At 30.5% G+C, this 20,515-nt stretch overlaps 2 protein-coding genes across 2 annotated transcripts in view; both read right to left on the bottom strand.

Annotated features, from left to right (window-relative positions):
• Positions 1-20,515, bottom strand: part of LOC143234467 (receptor-type tyrosine-protein phosphatase N2-like) — a 562,455-nt gene that overhangs the window by 360,000 nt on the left and 181,940 nt on the right. The window lies entirely within an intron of this gene.
• LOC143234462 (protein C-mannosyl-transferase DPY19L1-like) overlaps positions 1-20,515 on the bottom strand; it is a 40,384-nt gene that overhangs the window by 12,012 nt on the left and 7,857 nt on the right. Inside the window, 11 exon segments of the mRNA XM_076471848.1 lie at positions 1,996-2,067; positions 3,675-3,776; positions 4,490-4,627; positions 6,272-6,358; positions 8,685-8,789; positions 9,504-9,576; positions 11,740-11,831; positions 13,096-13,153; positions 14,363-14,456; positions 17,836-17,956; positions 19,134-19,271. Coding sequence (XP_076327963.1) covers positions 1,996-2,067; positions 3,675-3,776; positions 4,490-4,627; positions 6,272-6,358; positions 8,685-8,789; positions 9,504-9,576; positions 11,740-11,831; positions 13,096-13,153; positions 14,363-14,456; positions 17,836-17,956; positions 19,134-19,271 — 1,080 coding nt within the window.

Below are 20,515 nucleotides of genomic sequence, written 5' to 3'. Positions count from 1 at the left end.
TACAACAGTACTAAATAATAATGTAACAATATACATTACATCATGATGACTGTAGATATTATCAAGTTACTTGTAGATCTGTTAACAGTTTACAACAGTACAGAATAATGTAACAATATACATTACATCATGATGACTGTAGATATTATCAAGTTACTTGTAGATCTGTTAACAGTTTACAACAGTAAATAATAATGTAACAATATACATTAAATCATGATGACTGTAGATATTATCAAGTTACTTGTAGATCTGTTAACAGTTTACAACAGTACTAAATAATAATGTAACAATGTACATTACATCATGATGACTGTAGATATTATCAAGTTACTTGTAGATCTGTTAACAGTTTACAACAGTACAGAATAATGTTACAATATACATTAAATCATGATGACTGTAGATATTATCAAGTTACTTGTAGATCTGTTAACAGTTTACAACAGTACTAAATAATAATGTTACAATATACATTAAATCATGATGACTGTAGATATTATCAAGTTACTTGTAGATCTGTTAACAGTTTACAACAGTACTAAATAATAATGTAACAATATACATTACATCATGATGACTGTAGATATTATCAAGTTACTTGTAGATCTGTTAACAGTTTACAACAGTACAGATAATAATGTAACAATATACATTAAATCATGATGACTGTAGATATTATCAAGTTACTTGTAGATCTGTTAACAGTTTACAACAGTACTAAATAATAATGTTACAATATACATTAAATCATGATGACTGTAGATATTATCAAGTTACTTGTAGATCTGTTAACAGTTTACAACAGTACTAAATAATAATGTAACAATGTACATTACATCATGATGACTGTAGATATTATCAAGTTACTTGTAGATCTGTTAACAGTTTACAACAGTACAGAATAAGATAATGTTACAATATACATTAAATCATGATGACTGTAGATATTATCAAGTTACTTGTAGATCTGTTAACAGTTTACAACAGTACTAAATAATAATGTAATAATATACATTACATCATGATGACTGTAGATATTATCAAGTTACTTGTAGATCTGTTAACAGTTTACAACAGTACAGAATAATAATGTAACAATGTACATTAAATCATGATGACTGTAGATATTATCAAGTTACTTGTAGATCTGTTAACAGTTTACAACAGTACTAAATAATAATGTAACAATGTACATTACATCATGATGACTGTAGATATTATCAAGTTACTTGTAGATCTGTTAACAGTTTACAACAGTACAGAATAATGTTACAATATACATTAAATCATGATGACTGTAGATATTATCAAGTTACTTGTAGATCTGTTAACAGTTTACAACAGTACTAAATAATAATGTAATAATATACATTACATCATGATGACTGTAGATATTATCAAGTTACTTGTAGATCTGTTAACAGTTTACAACAGTACAGAATAATAATGTAACAATGTACATTAAATCATGATGACTGTAGATATTATCAAGTTACTTGTAGATCTGTTAACAGTTTACAACAGTACTAAATAATAATGTAACAATGTACATTACATCATGATGACTGTAGATATTATCAAGTTACTTGTAGATCTGTTAACAGTTTACAACAGTACAGAATAATGTTACAATATACATTAAATCATGATGACTGTAGATATTATCAAGTTACTTGTAGATCTGTTAACAGTTTACAACAGTACTAAATAATAATGTAATAATATACATTACATCATGATGACTGTAGATATTATCAAGTTACTTGTAGATCTGTTAACAGTTTACAACAGTACAGAATAATAATGTAACAATGTACATTACATCATGATGACTGTAGATATTACCAAGTTACTTGTAGATCTGTTAACAGTTTACAACAGTACTAAATAATAATGTAACAATGTACATTACATCATGATGACTGTAGATATTATCAAGTTTCTTGTAGATCTGTTAACAGTTTACAACAGTACAGAATAATGTAAGCTAACCTGTACCATCACAACAACAATTACTAGAAATGCCACTGGTAAAACTAGAGTTTTCATCAATCGAAGAGGAGTCTGAAAAGAAATAAGAAACAAAAATTGATAAATGACAAAACATGGTTTTTGTACATTTTTTACTAATCTAGCAATACCTTTTTTTTTTACAATATTTCTTACCTCAATTTTCACAATCAAGTTTCTTATACATGCTGATTCACTTATAAGGTTCTTTTCCAAGCTATTTAAGTTTTATCGTGTTGACTAATGTGGCTAATTCTGAGACAAATGTATTTTGTATATTTTTTTATGAACTATAAACACTGATTTATTTCTAATTTCTCAGTACCTTTCAAATATGTATCTTGTAATTCATGTCTTTTTCTTTATTTTACATTATTCTATCATATTTTATCTTGTGCAATTTTCAACTACCTTATTCTTTTCTATAATATATTACATAAATTGTTGATACAAAGGTAGATGTTTCACAACTGAGAAAGGCAGATGCTTATAAAAATAATGGTACTAAAAGGTTTTTTTTTCTGGAATTTGTGTTTGTGATTTTTAAAAATAATTTCTAGTCTTCAACTTGCACAAAAACATTAACATTTATTTGTGATGTTACCACACATTAGTAATGTTCATTTGTTTTTAATTGTATTGCAGTTAGTGTAACTGCTCAGTTTTTAATCTTTTTAATTTTAAAAGGTTTAAATTTTTAGGCCATGGGTGCACAAGGCATGATGTTATTTCAGTCTTTTTAAAACCAGAGACATCCTGTAAAAACAGTTTATTTGGTAGTGTTGCTTCCTATGGTGAAACAAACAAAATCGAACCAATGTAGATATAAAACAACAACAACAACAAAACATATTTTTATTATCAGCATTCAAATACACAACCACTTATAATTTAATCCACTGAGAAAATAAATACAAATCATACATTTTCCTGGACATTTGTTTTTATTGTACAAAAATTAACTTGGGAGAAAACAGATGAAATTCACACACAAAATTCCTTTTAATAGGTGATAAAAAAAAGTAAAACAACATGTTTATTTTAAAAACACTGAATATAAATTTGAATATTAAACTTTCCAAATTATTTTAATTGTTCAAAAAGTCATTAAAATGGTATACATATTTGTTTCTGAATTTTGCACAAAGCTACATGAGGGCTATCTGCACTATCCATCCCTAATTTAGCAGTGTAAGACAGCTAGTCATCACCACCCACCACCAACTTTTGGGCTACTCTTTAACCAACGAAAATAGTGGGATTGACCATGATATTATAACACCTCCACGGCTTAAAGAGCAAGCATATGTTGTGTGATGGGGATTCAAACCCACAATCTTCAGATTACAAGTTGAACTCCTTAACCCACCTAGTCATGACATGCCAATAGTGTATATATCAAAACATAAATCCTATGTATATACTATCGTTTCTATCCACCAAAAACAAAAATTTACTACATCTTTACAACTGTATATTGAAATAAATTACATTGGAGAAGACAGTACACTTACAATAAATTACCAACCATTATGTAACAAAATATTTTTAATTATTCTTTAGCATTATGACATTTTACAAACATTTAACCTAAACTGGAATTTATATATATATTCAAGTAATTATACCATAATTTAAATAAAAGATACAATATCACTTACCTCTCTTTCCATCAAGTCAAACTCTACTGCACAAGTGTACAGCATCGTGTGGAAATCTCTATAGTTTGAAAATTTTGACCTTAAAATATTCCAAATATGAGCCTGAAAGAAATGTCAAAAGTGGAATCTTTAGGAGTAGGTTTTTCTCAATGAATTATTTATAAGCACAAATTTAAGTATGAAACATTTAACTAGATATACTCTAAAACTTCAGGGGTTTATTCTAGGAATACTTTAAGTATGAATAAGAAAACAGTACATATATAACTAGCTATACTCTAAAACTTCAGGGAAAGTTGTTATCCAAGTATAAATTATTATATAGGTATATTTAATTACATACACTCATCATCAGTTAGGCTAATTTTTATCTTAGTAGGTAGTCTACGCTGACTGGAATGTTAATTACATTCACAGTGGATCAACTAGAATACAATTTTTTTTTTAATACCAATCCTCAAATTTTTAAAAATTCATTTACCAAAATGAATGATGTTCAATCTAATATTCTGTACAGTTGCAAAATTTTCTACAATTAAAAATTGAAAATGGAGTCTGAGGTCAACTTAAACTATATGACAAATAGGGATTATTTAATCTACTGTAAAGAGTTGACCTGAAGTTGACCTAGGAAGGTCGAAACATTGTTCTGTGATTACCAATAAAAGTGTTAATACTCATACCAGTCGTTCTGAGTTACGTTTTTATTTTAAATGGGTTTCTCGTCATCATGAATGTCCAATATATTGACATATTTACACATTATTTGTCGACTTAAAGTTATTCACATTACCTTTAAGGAGATCTCTACTTACGTCATCTTTAACCCGTAGAAGAGCTGATGATAGAGCTTTAAGACCAACACATCCCACACCAAGAACTCCGAGCTGGGTGACCCATCTTACAACAGACCATTTCAATCTGTTAAACTGTGGTTCTAGCAAGCAGATTATCTGAAACCATTGAATAGAGGCAACATAATATAACATCTAAACCTACGTGAGGCACCATAAAAATTTAAAATATGAATACGTATGACTTATGGTACAAAAAAATTGGATTAGATTGAAGAATCAGTTACACATTCAAGTCACAGGAGAACATTTTTCCATCTTACACTGTGATCTCTTCTAAGTCATCTTAAAACAAAGTGCAACCCTTAATGTGAATTACTTAAACAGATGTCCTGCTCAGTTTAAAAAACTGGTAGAAAGATGAGAATATCAAAATTTTCAATTTAAGCCTGAAGGAACTTTCTAGTCTACCTTCTGACGTAACGAAGAAACTTTCTAGTCTACCTTCTGACGTAACGAAGGAACTTTCTAGTCTACCTTCTGACGTAATGAAGGAACTTTCTAGTCTACCTTCTGACGTAATGAAGGAACTTTCTAGTCTACCTTCTGACGTAATGAAGGAACTTTCTAGTCTACCTTCTGACGTAATGAAGGAACTATCTAGTCTATCTTCTGAGGTAATTCTTTCATTTTGTAAAATTGTTCCCGTGTTACATTTTTTGTTTGTAAAATTCAAGCCTATGTTTATGGCTTTCAAAACTTCTTTTCACAACACTAATGAACTTACTAGTTACATTTATTTATGCATGATTTGGTAAAAAACTGTTCTAAATTCATATGCTACTTTATAAAGTCACAATGTAATTCCAGGAAACAGAAATTTAAAATTATTTATATTATGATTTAGCAGTTAAAAATATTTAACTATCAAGATACAGATTTTCCAAAAACATAAGTCAATCAACCTTTTATTTACATTGACTGGCAAATAATTAATGGAGAAATACAACATAACTTACAACTTTTAAGTATGAAATAATTTGTTTAGAAAATAATTTTAAAATTTCAAAACTCCCTCCAATTTTTTGAATTTCAAATTAAAGTTTTTTGCTTTTATTAATTCTTGTGTGAACTATTTCATTGTGTGTATGATGTAAAAACACACACAGAGAGGGTGACTGGGTGGGTTGAAGCCCCTCCCTTCTTATCCTTATGCCCCCAAAGTTCTCTTTTCTCAGTTAAAAATTGTCAACAACACATACCTAACTTATTAAAAAGACACTTCAGTTTTAACATGAACATCGTGATAGAGACGGATTGGTCTTTACAGTAAGTAATGTGTTAGAAAGATTACCCACTATTCCAACAGCCCCTTTAACTCCTTCCCTCCCTTTCATTAATGAGCCTCTGCCATTTTAATGTTCTCTGTACATTACTGACAAAGTGTGATACCTGGATGATACAGGGTTTTTTTCTGAAAAGATATATCAAAAGAAAAGTGTTCTTTACATCCTTGGTTACTTGCACAAATATATTGTGAATATGAATCACTAGGGTTGTGACTGGTGAAGGAAATAAACGTTCCAGAAGATACTTGTTGGAAAAGGTTTCAAACAGCAATGTGATCAGCAAAAACTTGTATCCTGAGTATAGGAGTGAATATGATAACTTAAAAAAAGAAAAGATGTCAGTTTTAAAAGATCATGCCCACAGTGATGTCAGTTTTTATCCTTTTGGGGAACAACAAAGATTTTTTATTTTCAAACATTCATGATTTTTGTTTTATACCACACAAATACTTACAAAACTCATTATAAGGGCAGTTGGATAAAAAGAAGCCAACAGCATTTGATTACCAAACAGCAGACTATAGCCGAGAATCAATCCAGCCTGTAGGGGGAAAGAGAAAGGTTATAGTCACACAGAAATTACATTCCTATAGGAGTATTTTACAAATACTACCAAATTGGATGGAGAAATATTAAGCAATAGGGAGAAAAATAATCTTAAGGTGAAGACTTGTACATTAAGTGCAAAGATGTACAATTTCATGAAAGATCTAGATAAAATGACGTACAAGATGGGAATAACCTATATGTAAGCAATAATCACTTGGTTCATATTCAGTCAAACATAACAAGAATTGATAATTATCTTTATATTATACCTTTAATCTTCTATCAAAACATGTTACCAACAGTATAACACAAAATCCATTTTCAAGGTTTACCGAGCAACACATGCTGATTGAACACGTTGAATTAGCCGAGTGATAACTTGCAATACACAATTTATTTTAATTTTGTGACAATTAATTCTATGCTTGTTGTAAAGTACACAATGATCTATCAGTGCTATGTCCACCACTGGTTACTAGAAGTTTACAGACCAACACTTGAGGCCTTTGGGTGAGAAGATTTATCAACTTGGGTGAAGCACATTTTGTTCAAAAATTTCAGTTTTGTAAAAAATAAAATTACTGAGAACAGGAAGTGTACTACACCACAAACAGAGTTCCAGTTTAATAACTGTAGCTCCTGTCTGTAAGATACAGTTTGTTTCCACATCAGAGGTACCATCAGTATGGTTACAAATGATACCGAGGAAAACTCAACAGAAGTATCACAGGTTTTATAAGTAAGAGAAACATACAGTCATTAGTTAGTATATAATGATACAGAAAACCCATTACTATAAACAGCCAATCAAAACTTTCATCCCTAAGAACTCTTTGTGCTACTGAAAAGCAGGATTTAACTATAAGAAATTTCACTGCAAAAAAAATAAAATAAAATTCTACACTTTTCAACACAGTAGTGGAAAACATTTTCTAGAGTACTTACGTTATATTTCCTAGTATTGACTTTTATGTCAATAGCTGGGTCAAAGAATACAGTTCACAACCTTTTACACAATTACTTTTCAGCATTTTATTGTCCACCTAGGTCACTAAGCTTCGCCTCAAATGTTGTTTATAATCCAACTTTATTAAAATATTTTCTACTTTTTAATTTAAAAAAAATATTTGAATTCTTAATCTTCATGTGATGTGTCTGTGCAAGAAATCATCCGTTTTAAATTTTCTGAGAGTCTAATTAATGAGAAACATACTATAGATGTTAATAAAGTAGAATATAAAATTACAATCTCCTTTATTAAGATGTAATAAAAAGAAAGACAAACCCATTAAAAATGCCCTCTCCAGTTTTTTGAAAATGTTAATTCTCTATGATATTCATATTCAGTTATTTATAACCAACAAGAAAAGCGTGCATTTATCTATGTAATTCGATACACAGTTATTTTTATTATTTAAGTTTTTCAGTTTCGTTGTTTGCTATAGTGTTCACCTTTGAGCAGCTAATAAATGTAACTGATTTATATCTCAGATTAGTTCTGGAACATTCTATTTCAGTACACAATATATTTATTTTGTTCTAAAATACATATTTACGAGGAACATTAACTACTTTATGAAAAGTAAACATACTATGAAAGGCTAGTGTTAAAGAAGTGTACTAGTGACTTCAAATTACTGAACTAGTCTTCAAACTCATTCAAAAAATTACTATAAATTCTACAGGACAACAATTAATAAAAAATAAATAATATTCAATAAATAATTCAAAATCAACAGATGAACAAAAATAATGATAAAGAATGTTATAAACATTAACAACAAAACAAAAGCTCATACCCTAAAAATAGATCAAAACAAGGCTTAAGGTAACACCTTTACTTCTTTAGGACTACAACATAATATTCTCATCGAACTACTTAAGCCTAAAATTAATATAAATCACAATTCTAATCATTCATCCTTGATATAAAAGGTACAAGGTTCAATCTTTTCTAAAAACTTGATAAATATTTGACATTATTTTATGAAAAAGATATTTTTTATTCTTAATATGAACATCACCTTTCACTAACACTGATTAGGGTTTGGTAAATTCACACGAATATTTTTGGTAGAAAATTTATTAAAAATTTGCTTCTTTTCTTTATGTACAAAACACACTATATTTTTTACTCAAAGTTTGACAAATATAATTAGTATATTTAGAAATGTAATAAACATTATATGCATAGCTCCTAAAGGTGTAGAAACAGTAACATGATACTTGTATTGTGAAGCTGTGATACAATTACATTGATACATAATCCACTAAAATATATTATAACAAAATTAAAACAACTTAATAAAAACACTTACCATCTGACCTAGAAGTACTCTTTGGAACGTGGATTTCGATATTTGACCAATCAAGTACACACCTAGAATTGCTAGAGTTTGGGTGAGTAGAGCAAACTGGGCAAACTGCAATGTAGAAATACAAAGCTTAAAACCAAATATTAAGTTACGTACTACCAAATTCAAGTAGAATTAACATACTTTTTTATAACCAAAATGGTAAAACATTAAAACATTGAAAGATAGAGCCCATCTAAATCAGTTAAGTATATTATGGCCATTATGCCCAAAAATAAAATAAAACCTTAATGAAATGTGACAAAATAGATAGATTATATACAAACATGCAAACTTCATAGAATTGCAGACACCTAAATATCTTTTTTAAGAAAACAAACTTATAAAAAATATTTTATCTTTTTATCCAAAAACAAAGTTTCTTTAATGTAGCAATATTGTACCTTCTATCATTAGCTATAATTATACGAAAAGAATTTTAAAGCTATATCTTTCAATAGAAAGAGTAATTAGCTGACAGAAAGTTAGCATGTTATAAAAACAAGAACAAATACAGAATAATAAACCAGTTTAATCATTTGTTTAATGTAGAGAATATGAACCCAACTTTTACTACTTATTAAATCTTAGATTAGTATAATTATCTGTTAGGCTTAGCTGTGGTTTATAAGTTAATATCCAAACATTCCTGGACTCTAATGATTCCTTTATAACAAGAACATCATCTACAGCAAGTCAGAATAACAGTGAGCTGTTGTAATCAGACAAGATTAAGTTAGTGATATTCTAAACACTTAAAAAGTTCCATTTTAACACTATTACCTGCCAAGCCAGAATGAAACAACCTGAAAAAATGGCTATCGCTAAAACATTCTTCCATTGTTTTTCGTGATATCTGAAATTACAGCAGTAATTAACAAAAGAAACAAAACTTTAAACAAAGATATTTACATTAATTATAAATTGTTTTAGAAAAGAAATTATTGCATTTAGGGTTAGAAAGATTAATTCTTTTGAATCTTTCGATTCCAGTAGTAAATAAAAATTACAGAATTACTTGTCCAGGTCAGACTTACATCAACAATAACTTATTCCAGAATTTTTACGGTGTAAAACAAAACATGACAAAACCAGCACAAAATCTTTTAACACATTCTCGAATTGAATATTGTTTATAATACATTTTTTTATCAAAATTACACCAACCTAAATATAAACACTTACTGAATTCTGTTTCCTTATTTCCAAAAATGAATACTTCCATTACAGACAAAATTTTGACACTGAGGCTTTTGTTTGTTTTGTTAAGCATAAACCTACAAAGTGAGCTATCTATGCTTTGTCCATCATGGGTATCAAAACCTGATATTTGGTGATGTAAGTCCCGTGTCTTACGAGCAAGAAACCAGGGAGCAGCACTTAAAGTGAAATATTAAAATATTTTAGATCAGTAATGTTAGAAATAACTGGATACACGACAAAATGTCCATAAGTGTCTTTAATGGTTATGTTTCAAACAATGTTAGAAATAACTGGATACATGACAAAATGTTCATAAGTGTCTTTAATGGTTATGTTTCAAACAATGTCCATGTGAATGTTAGAAATAACTGGATACATGACAAAATGTTCATAAGTGTCTTTAATGGTTATGTTTCAAACAATGTCCATGTGAATGTTAGAAATAACTGAATACATGACAAAATGTTCATAAGTGTCTTTAATGGTTAACAATGTCCATGTGTTCTTTACTTGTAACTCTCAAAGGTTCAGGTACTGTTAGGGCTAATAAACCAGAAACAAGAGTAAAACGTGAAACACAAGAGAACTTGCAACGAGACAACAAAAGATTTCATCATGACAGTGCCGCATTAACATTTAGTGATGGCAAGAAACATTGCTATGTTTCACCATGACATTGCCATGTTAACTTGTTGTGATGACACAAAATACTATGTCAACTTGCAGCGATAACATAAAATACCAGTATGTTTCACCATGACAATTCCTTTTTAACAAGGTGAAACACAGCAATGTTCTAAGTTTTCTCAAACCAAATCTTAGCAATTTTTCCACTTTGATATGAAAGATACTTCTGTTGTTTTTTTAGTGAGCTTTAGGTTTTTTTTGCTAAGACTAAAAATTAAAAGGTATGGTGAACTAAATAAAGAACAATAAAAAAGTGAATATTCCTTTAAATGTCTGTGTTCATGTTCTCTAGCTTCAAACTGCTAGAATTTTAGGATAATCAAACTGAATAGTGGAATTTGATTTTTTTTTTATCATATAATGCACCTATGGCTCTAAAGTTAAGAATGTAATTTTACAGAAACTAGACTTGAACCAAGAACTCTCAGATACATATTTTAAAAGAGAGTAGTGTGTGTAAGAGTATATCACAGGTCACCCTTTGCATGAAGAAATAAAAATACTTGGTTTGGTTTGTTTTGAATTTTGTGCAAAGCTACACGAGGACTATCTGCACTAGCTGTCCCTAACTTACAATGTAAGACTAGAGGGAAGGCAGTTAGTCATTTCCATCCACTGCCAACTCTTGGGTTACTCTTTCACCAACGAATAGTGGGACTGTCCATCACATTATAATGTCCCCACAGCTGAAATGGTGAGCATGTTTGGTGTGATGGGGATTTGAACCCATGACCTTCAGATTACGAGTCAAGTGCTTTAACCACTTGGACATGCTGGGCCAATTAAAAATATATCACTGGTGTTTTCACACTTCATTATTTGTCAAACATTTACCCTAAATATAAAGAATGAAACTAAGAGCATCACTATGTACAAGTATTATTTTCTCTTTAATTATAAACAAATAGACTAAAGTTAAAACAAATTACAATTCAGTTGTATTTATATTAAGCATAAGAAAAAAAGACATTTTTGTTTGGAACAGAAGGATATTAAATATATGTATAATAATAAAATGTTTCAATGGGTTTCTCATGGCATAATCTTAAGACATCTTTAGTCAAAACTGATGTGCAATATGTTATTATCAACTTAGAGACTACTAAAAGAAAACTAAAGTCAACCAAACCTCAAGGTCAAGGTAACTGCCAGCATCTCACAGAGAAACAATGGATAAGCAAAACTTTCTCTCAGAGGGGGTGTCCACTGTACTCTTGTACACTGAAATGTGTCAGTATTCACTTAACCATTACAACAAACAGCTTTTTACAATTAAAACAAAAATGGATCTAAGTAAGAAAAATGTGTATTTTTGTCAAGAGGTTTTGTATACAAAACATAGTAGGTGGTTGGTCAGGTCCTACTGTAACATTAGGTTAATCAACACAAGCAGCCTCCCGAGTAAGAAAATGTTAAAAACTTCATCTTGTAAGTTGTTTAAATTCAGGAAGAGCTTATCTCTTACAAACATAACAAAATCTAGGAAAATATTAAATGAATTAACCAACAGTGTTTGATAAAAAAAAAAGTTCCCTTACATGTTTTAACTCAACTACACAAATTTAAAAATTGTCTCAAATGCAAATGCCTGTACATATTGTCACGTTGGTTTTCAAGAATTTAATAAAAGATAAAGAATATGTCTATGATTATATCCAGAAGGCCACTTTAACACTGGCAGAGAAACTCTATCTTCTACAAGACAGGCGACCTTCACACGAAGGGTTGGCATCTGTTACAGTAATCCTTGGGTTTCTCTCTAAATATTCAACACAACTTTCTTAATTTTAAAACCACATTTTTGGAAACTAAAACATTTACAAATTTATCTTATTGGTTTCAATAATTTCATTGAATGGAAGTGTTGAGCTAACAATTGTGGTGTCAGTCAGTATCTTTACAAACTGATTAAGAAGTGTTGAGCTAACAATTGTGGTGTCAGTCAGTATCTTTACAAACTGATTAAGAAGTGTTGAGCTAACAATTGTGGTGTCAGTCAGTATCTTTACAAACTGATTAAAAAGTGTTGAGCTAACAATTGTGGTGTCAGTCAGTATCTTTACAAACTGATTAAGAAGAGTTAAGCTAACAATTATGGTGTCAGTCAGTATCTTTACAAACTGATTAAGAAGAGTTAAGCTAACAATTATGGTGTCAGTCAGTATCTTAACAAACTGATTAAGAAGAGTTGAGCTAACAATTATGGTGTCAGTCAGTATCTTTACAAACTGATTAAGGAGTGTTGAGCTAACAATTGTGGTGTCAGTCAGTATCTTTACAAACTGATTAAGAAGTGTTGAGCTAACAATTGTAGTGTCAGTCAGTATGATTGTCACAACATATCACAGCACCCTCATGAGTGGGAAGGGTACAAGCAGAGTGCCTCAACCATCAGAGCATGCCAGACCTATTTATTTAGTAGAATGTCTATTACTGATATCAGTAAACAATGTAATGTTTTGATTTCACCCGTAAATAAACTTACCTCTCCATGGTTGAAAAAAAAACATGACACCGACATCAAGCCACCAACAACTGATTCACTACAGAACGAAAGTTATAAAGGAAGGTTTAAACCAAATGAAATTAGAGTCACAAATTTTTACCACTAAATATCATTATGTTTAAACTAGAAGTACCATTTGTAGGTTAATGTTTGTTTCAAATATAAAATACTTAAATCTATACTCAAATCAAACCCCTCTCTTTCCCCCAAAAAAATTTAAGGCATCCATCAAGAACAACAGAGTTGTGGATATAGAAAACAATCCATACCCTGTACTACATTTGTAAATAAATCGCTTCATAGTTGTTTCATTGTGAAAGAATCAGTTCATCTATTGGAGAAGTTTCCTCTCTTTCTAACTGGCACATTTTTACACTAATATCTGCCACAGCATGTTCAGTAACTGGGATACCCAAAAGTTGGACAGTGGTAAGATCTTGCTCAAGAAAAAAATATTTACAATAGTTTTATGATTACCCTTAACATCACATGTAAAATTCTAAACTGATAAGAGGAAATATATTTTGGAGCAATTGTCTGCTTTATACAAACCTAACAAATAATGCATACATTTCATTTAACTACCTTTACATTTTTAGGCAATAAGAAGTCAGGAAACGTGGTTTTGGTTAATTTTGTTATAGTTCAACCCTAATGACAGTAAATTGTTTGCACACACATCGAGCACGGATATTTGTAAGTGATTTATAAGGATACAGACACAGGTTTTTACTCCAAGCCAATAATATTGTACATAGCTCCTCACAAAAAACTAACCAACCAAAACTGAACTTGCACCAAGTATGATTTTTGGTTTGCAGTATTTTGAACAAACTTTGGTGCATGACAGACACATTGGGAAATATTTTGTAATAATCGTTTTGTTTTTTTTAAATCAAAACTAGTGTGTAAAGTTTGTTTTCTCTCATTATATCATAATACAGACAACAACTGTAATATGACAGATGTCTCTGATTAGCTATGGTCTTCTTACTTCAAGGCCATGTGACCACATTAATTTCAAAAACATAGAAACTGTAACATTAACATAGAAGATGTAAGAAAATAAAAATACTAAATGTATAATAAGTTTTGAAATAATCAAACAGATGAGATAAAGTGTCAAAACTTTACAACAATTCACAAAAAGAGGGTAAAATTAATTTTTTTTTGACAAAATCTAAACAAAATTTGTGAGAAATAAACCAATTCATTGCTAATAGATGTACAAGAAAAGTTGGATTACCTTAAGACATATCCATAAAGGAAGAGAGTAGCACTGACTAAACCGTTCCACAGAAACACTGCCGATATGTAAAAGTATGCAGGATCTCCGAGACCTAAAAAACATTAAGTTTTTGGGTCCTTTTTCTCTTGGGCCATAAGTTACAAAAGATAAAAGTTTTTAGTTCATTACACTATGTAACACAAATTTTGTTCCTGGATAGTGTGTGTTATTTCTTAATTGCTTATGTTGTAAAAGTACAGAAAATGGTCATTATTCCCTTCAAACTTTGCTTTTGTGACCTGGATAATGAAATTTAGAAATCAACCTATTTTCTATGTGAAAACACAAATTTGTACAGTTTCATTTACATAAAGGTCTGAATAAAACAACATATGAATCAAGATTTAAATGTATTTATACTAAAGTTATATGTTTAGAAGTGAGTAGTTTTTCGAGATTTGTGACTGTAATGTAAATCATTTTCACGTATCAGCCCCAAATATAGTCTCCCATCACGTTTTCGTTATATGCTTCCAAGTCACAAAAGCAAAGTTTGAAGAGAAAAATAGGTCTTTTCCATTTACATTAGGCATAAGCAATTGGGAAATAACACTTTCTGCCCAGCAACAAGAAAAAGGTTTATTTTGTTAATTAGATAATCATGTACTGTAAGGAGTAAGTAACTTTTAAACTTGTTATACCTTTATAAGGAGATTAAAAATAGTCACTTGTTCAAAATGTGGTGTTTGTCTGACAATGAAATTTGTATGTGGCAATCTATTGAATGTTTTGTTTCAACAGTGTCTCTTAAGAGTATAAAGAATATTTACACAATAAACAACTGATGTTTTTCACAAAATAAACTTGACAGTAAGTGTACTTTTGACATTTATAACAGCTATTTTTGTTAACAAGATTTAGCTGACAAAGAAAAGTGACAGAACACAGTTTCAAACTCTCATACATACTTGTTATACACAGCAACGTCAACACATATTTCATGGAAAACACTTATAGTAGATACGCATTGTGAGTTACAACTGGAAGTGTTGAGATAGGACTAAAGAAATAAGAATTGGGAGGTGTTGTGAGCTACAACTGGAAGTGTTGAGATAGGACTAAAGAAATAAGAATTGGGAGGTGTTGTGAGCTACAACTGGAAGTGTTGAGATAGGACTAAAGAAATAAGAATTGGGAGGTGTTGTGAACTACAACTGGAAGTGTTGAGATAGGACTAAAGAAATAAGAATTGGGAGGTGTTGTGAGCTACAACTGGAAGTGTTGAGATAGGACTAAAGAAATAAGAATTGGGAGGTGTTGTGAGCTACAACTGGAAGTGTTGAGATAGGACTAAAGAAATAAGAATTGGGAGGTGTTGTGAGCTACAACTGGAAGTGTTGAGATAGGACTAAAGAAATAAGAATTGGGAGGTGTTGTGAGCTACAACTGGAAGTGCTGAGATAGGACTAAAGAAATAAGAATTGGGAGGTGTTGTGAGCTACAACTGGAAGTGTTGAGATAGGACTAAAGAAATAAGAATTGGTAGGTGTTGTGAGCTACAACTGGAAGTGTTGAGATAGTACTAAAGAAATAAGAATTGGTAGGTGTTGTGAGCTACAACTGGAAGTGTTGAGATAGGACTAAAGAAATAAGAATTGGTAGGTGTTGTGAGCTACAACTGGAAGTGTTGAGATAGGACCAAAGAAATAAGAACTGGTAGGTGTTGTGAGCCACAACTGGAAGTGTTGAGATAGTACCAAAGAAATAAGAACTGGTAGGTGTTGTGAGCCACAACTGGAAGTGTTGAGATAGGACTAAAGAAATAAGAATTGGTAGGTGTTGTGAGCCACAACTGGAAGTGTTGAGATAGTACCAAAGAAATAAGAATTGGTAGGTGTTGTGAGCTACAACTGGAAGTGTTGAGATAGTACTAAAGAAATAAGAACTGGTAGGTGTTGTGAGCTACAACTGGAAGTGTTGAGATAGGACTAAAGAAATAAGAATTGGTAGGTGTTGTGAGCTACAACTGGAAGTGTTGAGATAGGACTAAAGAAATAAGAATTGGTAGGTGTTGTGAGCTACAACTGGAAGTGTTGAGATAGTACTAAAGAAATAAGAATTGGTAGGTGTTGTGAGCTACAACTGGAAGTGTTGAGATAGGACTAAAGAAATAAGAATTGGTAGGTGTTGTGAGCTACAACTGGAAGTGTTGAGACAGAACTAAAGAAATAAGAATAGATGGGGTCATGAGGTACAACTGGAAGTGTTGAGATAGTACTAAAGAGCTGAGAATTAGTAGGTGGAGTTAGTTAAAAACTGATAGAAAGCTTGAATAGTGTTCTTAAAGCATAAAAGCAAAAATTTTTCTTCTTGTTTTTAGTGATTTCCTACAGTTATTTCTCAGTGCATTCTATGTCCATCCTAAGTTTTTTTTAAACATTAATATAACTTAACATGGAACCAGTTATAAATAACAATGTACAGACTCAGACTTTAATGAAAACAATGCATATTTTCCCAAACCATAAATCTAGTTCATATTTCCTTAAAGAACAGAATAAGGAAAAATAGTTTGAGGAATAAACAAATAACTATGACTAAATTTAATCCATTAAAATTCTATGTAGTGCAAGATTTTTGCCAAGACTAATTAGCCTCCCTATTAGTGGTAAAAAAGAAGTTGTTGTTAAAGTTTTTCTTGAGCAATTTTATATTAAACAAAAATAAATGATAGTCAAAGACTGATATAAAAACTTGATATGTTATAATTAACTACTCCTTCTGCAGTTTCGAAAACTAAAAGTTATTAAACTAAAATGGTGAGTCATATATAAGAGTACGAGACATATCATTGCAGGAAATCTGACAGTCTCATAAAACAGCTGAACTGATATAAAGATAAAATGTTTGAAAGTTATTTATTTAATGTGTTTATAGTTAAAAATGATCAACCACAATGATAAATATGACACTTAAAGTCTTTACTGTTCTACTATCATCACACACACACACAAACCTTCTTTGTATGTATTTTTAACTCTAATAACCAAATGTCTACACTGGTTCATTCTTGAAATCACCCCAGGAACTTTACAATGCTTAAACTTTAAAAATATCCTTCTTAACAAACTAAGCACCTAACTCCTTGAAGAAGAAAAAAAAAACAGATATATAAACTTGTATTCCACATTTCACTACTACTTTCTGGCACAGGATTCTTTGTGATTTAACAATAGTGGACACACAGTACAAAACTAGGCTTTCCTCGAATTTAACTTGAACCATTCTTGTTTTAACAAGATAACTTAGTAATCCTAAATTTAAATTTCATCACCAATTCTTGTTTTAACAAGATAATTTAGTTACCCTAAATTTAAATTTCATCCATTCTTGTTTTAACAAGATAATTTAGTTACCCTAAATTTAAAATTTAAATCCATCCATTCTTCTTTCAACAAGATAATCTTACACTCATAAATCTCAGACTAGACCTTCACAGCTTTCCACAGGAGACATATCCTGTCCTCTGTTCACTTGCCAACATTCTATGGTGTGGATCTTGTAATAGTCAGTGACTGACTGGAATATCTTGAATGCTCCAGCTAGCACAATCTGTGTTAGTAATAATGAACACAACTGTAATAAGCATCAACACTTTTGGCTAAGTGTAATTCACAGCTTTGGAATATTTTAGTAATCCATTAAAAAAAAAATTTTGCTTTTCAAGTCTTACATCTACATTTATTAGTTTCAGACAATTCCATCAACAAGTTCAACATAAAATAATTAGAAGAGGGAACACCTTTATATCAGATTAACTCACCCTTTTTTACAGATTAGAATTATTTCTCATCCTCTCACCAAACTCTAAAACTCTTCTTTATATTTCAGGCATAGGAATGCTTTCTGTGGTGGATATTTACTGGTAATGCTTCCTTTCTTGACTAATCACTAATAATATTTTATGTTAAGAGCTACACACGTTATTCTGAATTTAAAGTTATTTGTTAAGTTCTGCTTCCAGGATTTATTTTTGGCATTTTTGTCAGGGCTTTCAGGAACAAAAATGTTTTGCAATTGAGTTTTTCTTTTAAAAAATTTTCAGTTAGGAATTTGAGTCTTTTGGAAGTTGTCAATGAAATTTTGAAACTACTTTTAAAACAGTGTAAAAAATTTGCTTTCTAAAGGGATTTTTTTCTAAACAAATAAAAGGAAACAACTTGTTTTGCTTCTCTGTTAATGCATATTTCAAACAATTTTGATGACTAACGTAGAACTCTGAACAAAATTCAAACATCACAAAACAACAGTTACTGCTTGTTTGGCTAGCAAAGTCACTTGCCCTGAAAAATTTTTGATTGTCTTTTGAAAACTTGTCAGATGTTTTGCAATTTTTGATCAATTTTTTCACTAAAAATTTCCAAAAAAAAAGTCTTTCAAACTCGGAACTTGTGTTTTAATTTTTTTTAGTTTTTATATTGCATCTAAAAGTAGAAAACACGAACCTGACAAAATATTAGTAGTTTACAAAGCGAACAAACTTTCGGTGTAAAAACTTGTGGTATCTAATAATTAAAAATCTAAACTTGTAAACGTAAGTGTGGATCACAAAAAATAAACTTTCAACTGAGATTCTCAAACAACATTAAATAATATAACAAAAAACTTCAAATGTTTCAGTTGATGGTCACAAGAATTAGACATTTTTCTATCAAACATCTAGCTGTGCTAATTAGATGTAGTTTATTACACATCCAGCAATGTTAATTATGTCGAAAGTACTGCCTACCTCAGGATAGAGGTTGAAACGTTTCAATGTATTAATGGTATCCGGATATTCAGTCAGTTTGTCGTTCATTATTGAGTGTAGACCTTCCCACAGAGTTGGAGCTTCAATAAGTGATTTAAAATAGGAATAATATAAACCCTGAAATAAGAAACAACATAAGAAGTTGGAGCTTTAGTAAGTGTTTTGAAATATATTTAATATAAACCCTGGAAAAAAAACAGCAATGTAGGAAATTGGATCTTGAGTAAGTGCTTTAAAATATAATATAAACCCTAAAAAAACAACAACAGTGAACAACTGTTACCGGTGAAAAGTCTCATTGCTGAAGCATTCTTGGCTTGGAAAGCAAAAAGTAGAGTAATGGTAGTTAGATGTGTTTATATCATTGTAAAATGACTCCATAATATTAATGTTCCTATGTAAGGTAACTCTGTTATCTCTACCCTGACACTAGGTTCAGGCTTTTTTTTGTGCACATAATAAATGCAGTTTTGTCACTTGTTTCAACAGTTGTGTTCAAACACTTAATAACAATTTATTTATAGAAAATGAATGGAATTTTGCCATTTTGCAAAGACAAACAAGTTTCATCATGACTATAGATAATGTCACAACCTTTCTGGCTTGATTCTGACATCTGCCAAAACAAGGTCAACCAGGACCATTTACCAGTTAGATTTATGTTTGTCAATGTCACATGCCCTCTGCTGCCACAGTTTCAGCAGTCAGAATATTGTCACAGTTAAAAAATGTCACAAAAAAGTGTACAGTGTATACTACTGACATGAAAACCATTCCATTTTTAGAGGAAGGAGATCTGGGGACATTTCCACACTTAGAATATTTTTAAAATTTTGATGCTATGAGATTGAATCTCAAGCCATTTTAACTACAAACACTGTACATACACACACCAGCATAATGTAATAATACAAAAGAAGGAAGTTTTAGAACATAAGTCATAGCAATACATACCACAAAAAAGAGTGGTCAGTCTATGATCTGACTGGTCTTACAGTATCCTATGGCCACGCTACAAGTTGTGCCACACTACTAGTTGTGCAAATGATTTAACTACCTGTAAATTTTTAAGCAATAAGAAGTCAGTACACGTGTGATTTTGGTTAAATTTGTTACAGTTCAACCCTAATGACAGTGAATTGTTTGCACATGCATCAAGCATGGATATTTGCAAGTGATTTTGAAAAATATTACTTTATGCATCAATTTACAATAAAATTCCATTAAGTTAAATTCATATGAATTGTACCATTCCATTTATTGACACTTAGATTTATTTCGGAAGTTTGCATTCACGTGTGAATAAAAATACGAGTCATGCACGAAGTGGTAAGACTGCCTTATGACTAATATTTTCATTT

Source organism: Tachypleus tridentatus, chromosome 12, assembly GCF_004210375.1.
Source record: "Tachypleus tridentatus isolate NWPU-2018 chromosome 12, ASM421037v1, whole genome shotgun sequence".
NCBI lineage: Eukaryota > Metazoa > Arthropoda > Merostomata > Xiphosura > Limulidae > Tachypleus > Tachypleus tridentatus.
Note: the sequence above shows the minus strand (reverse complement) of the source record. Positions and strands in the feature narration are given on the sequence as shown.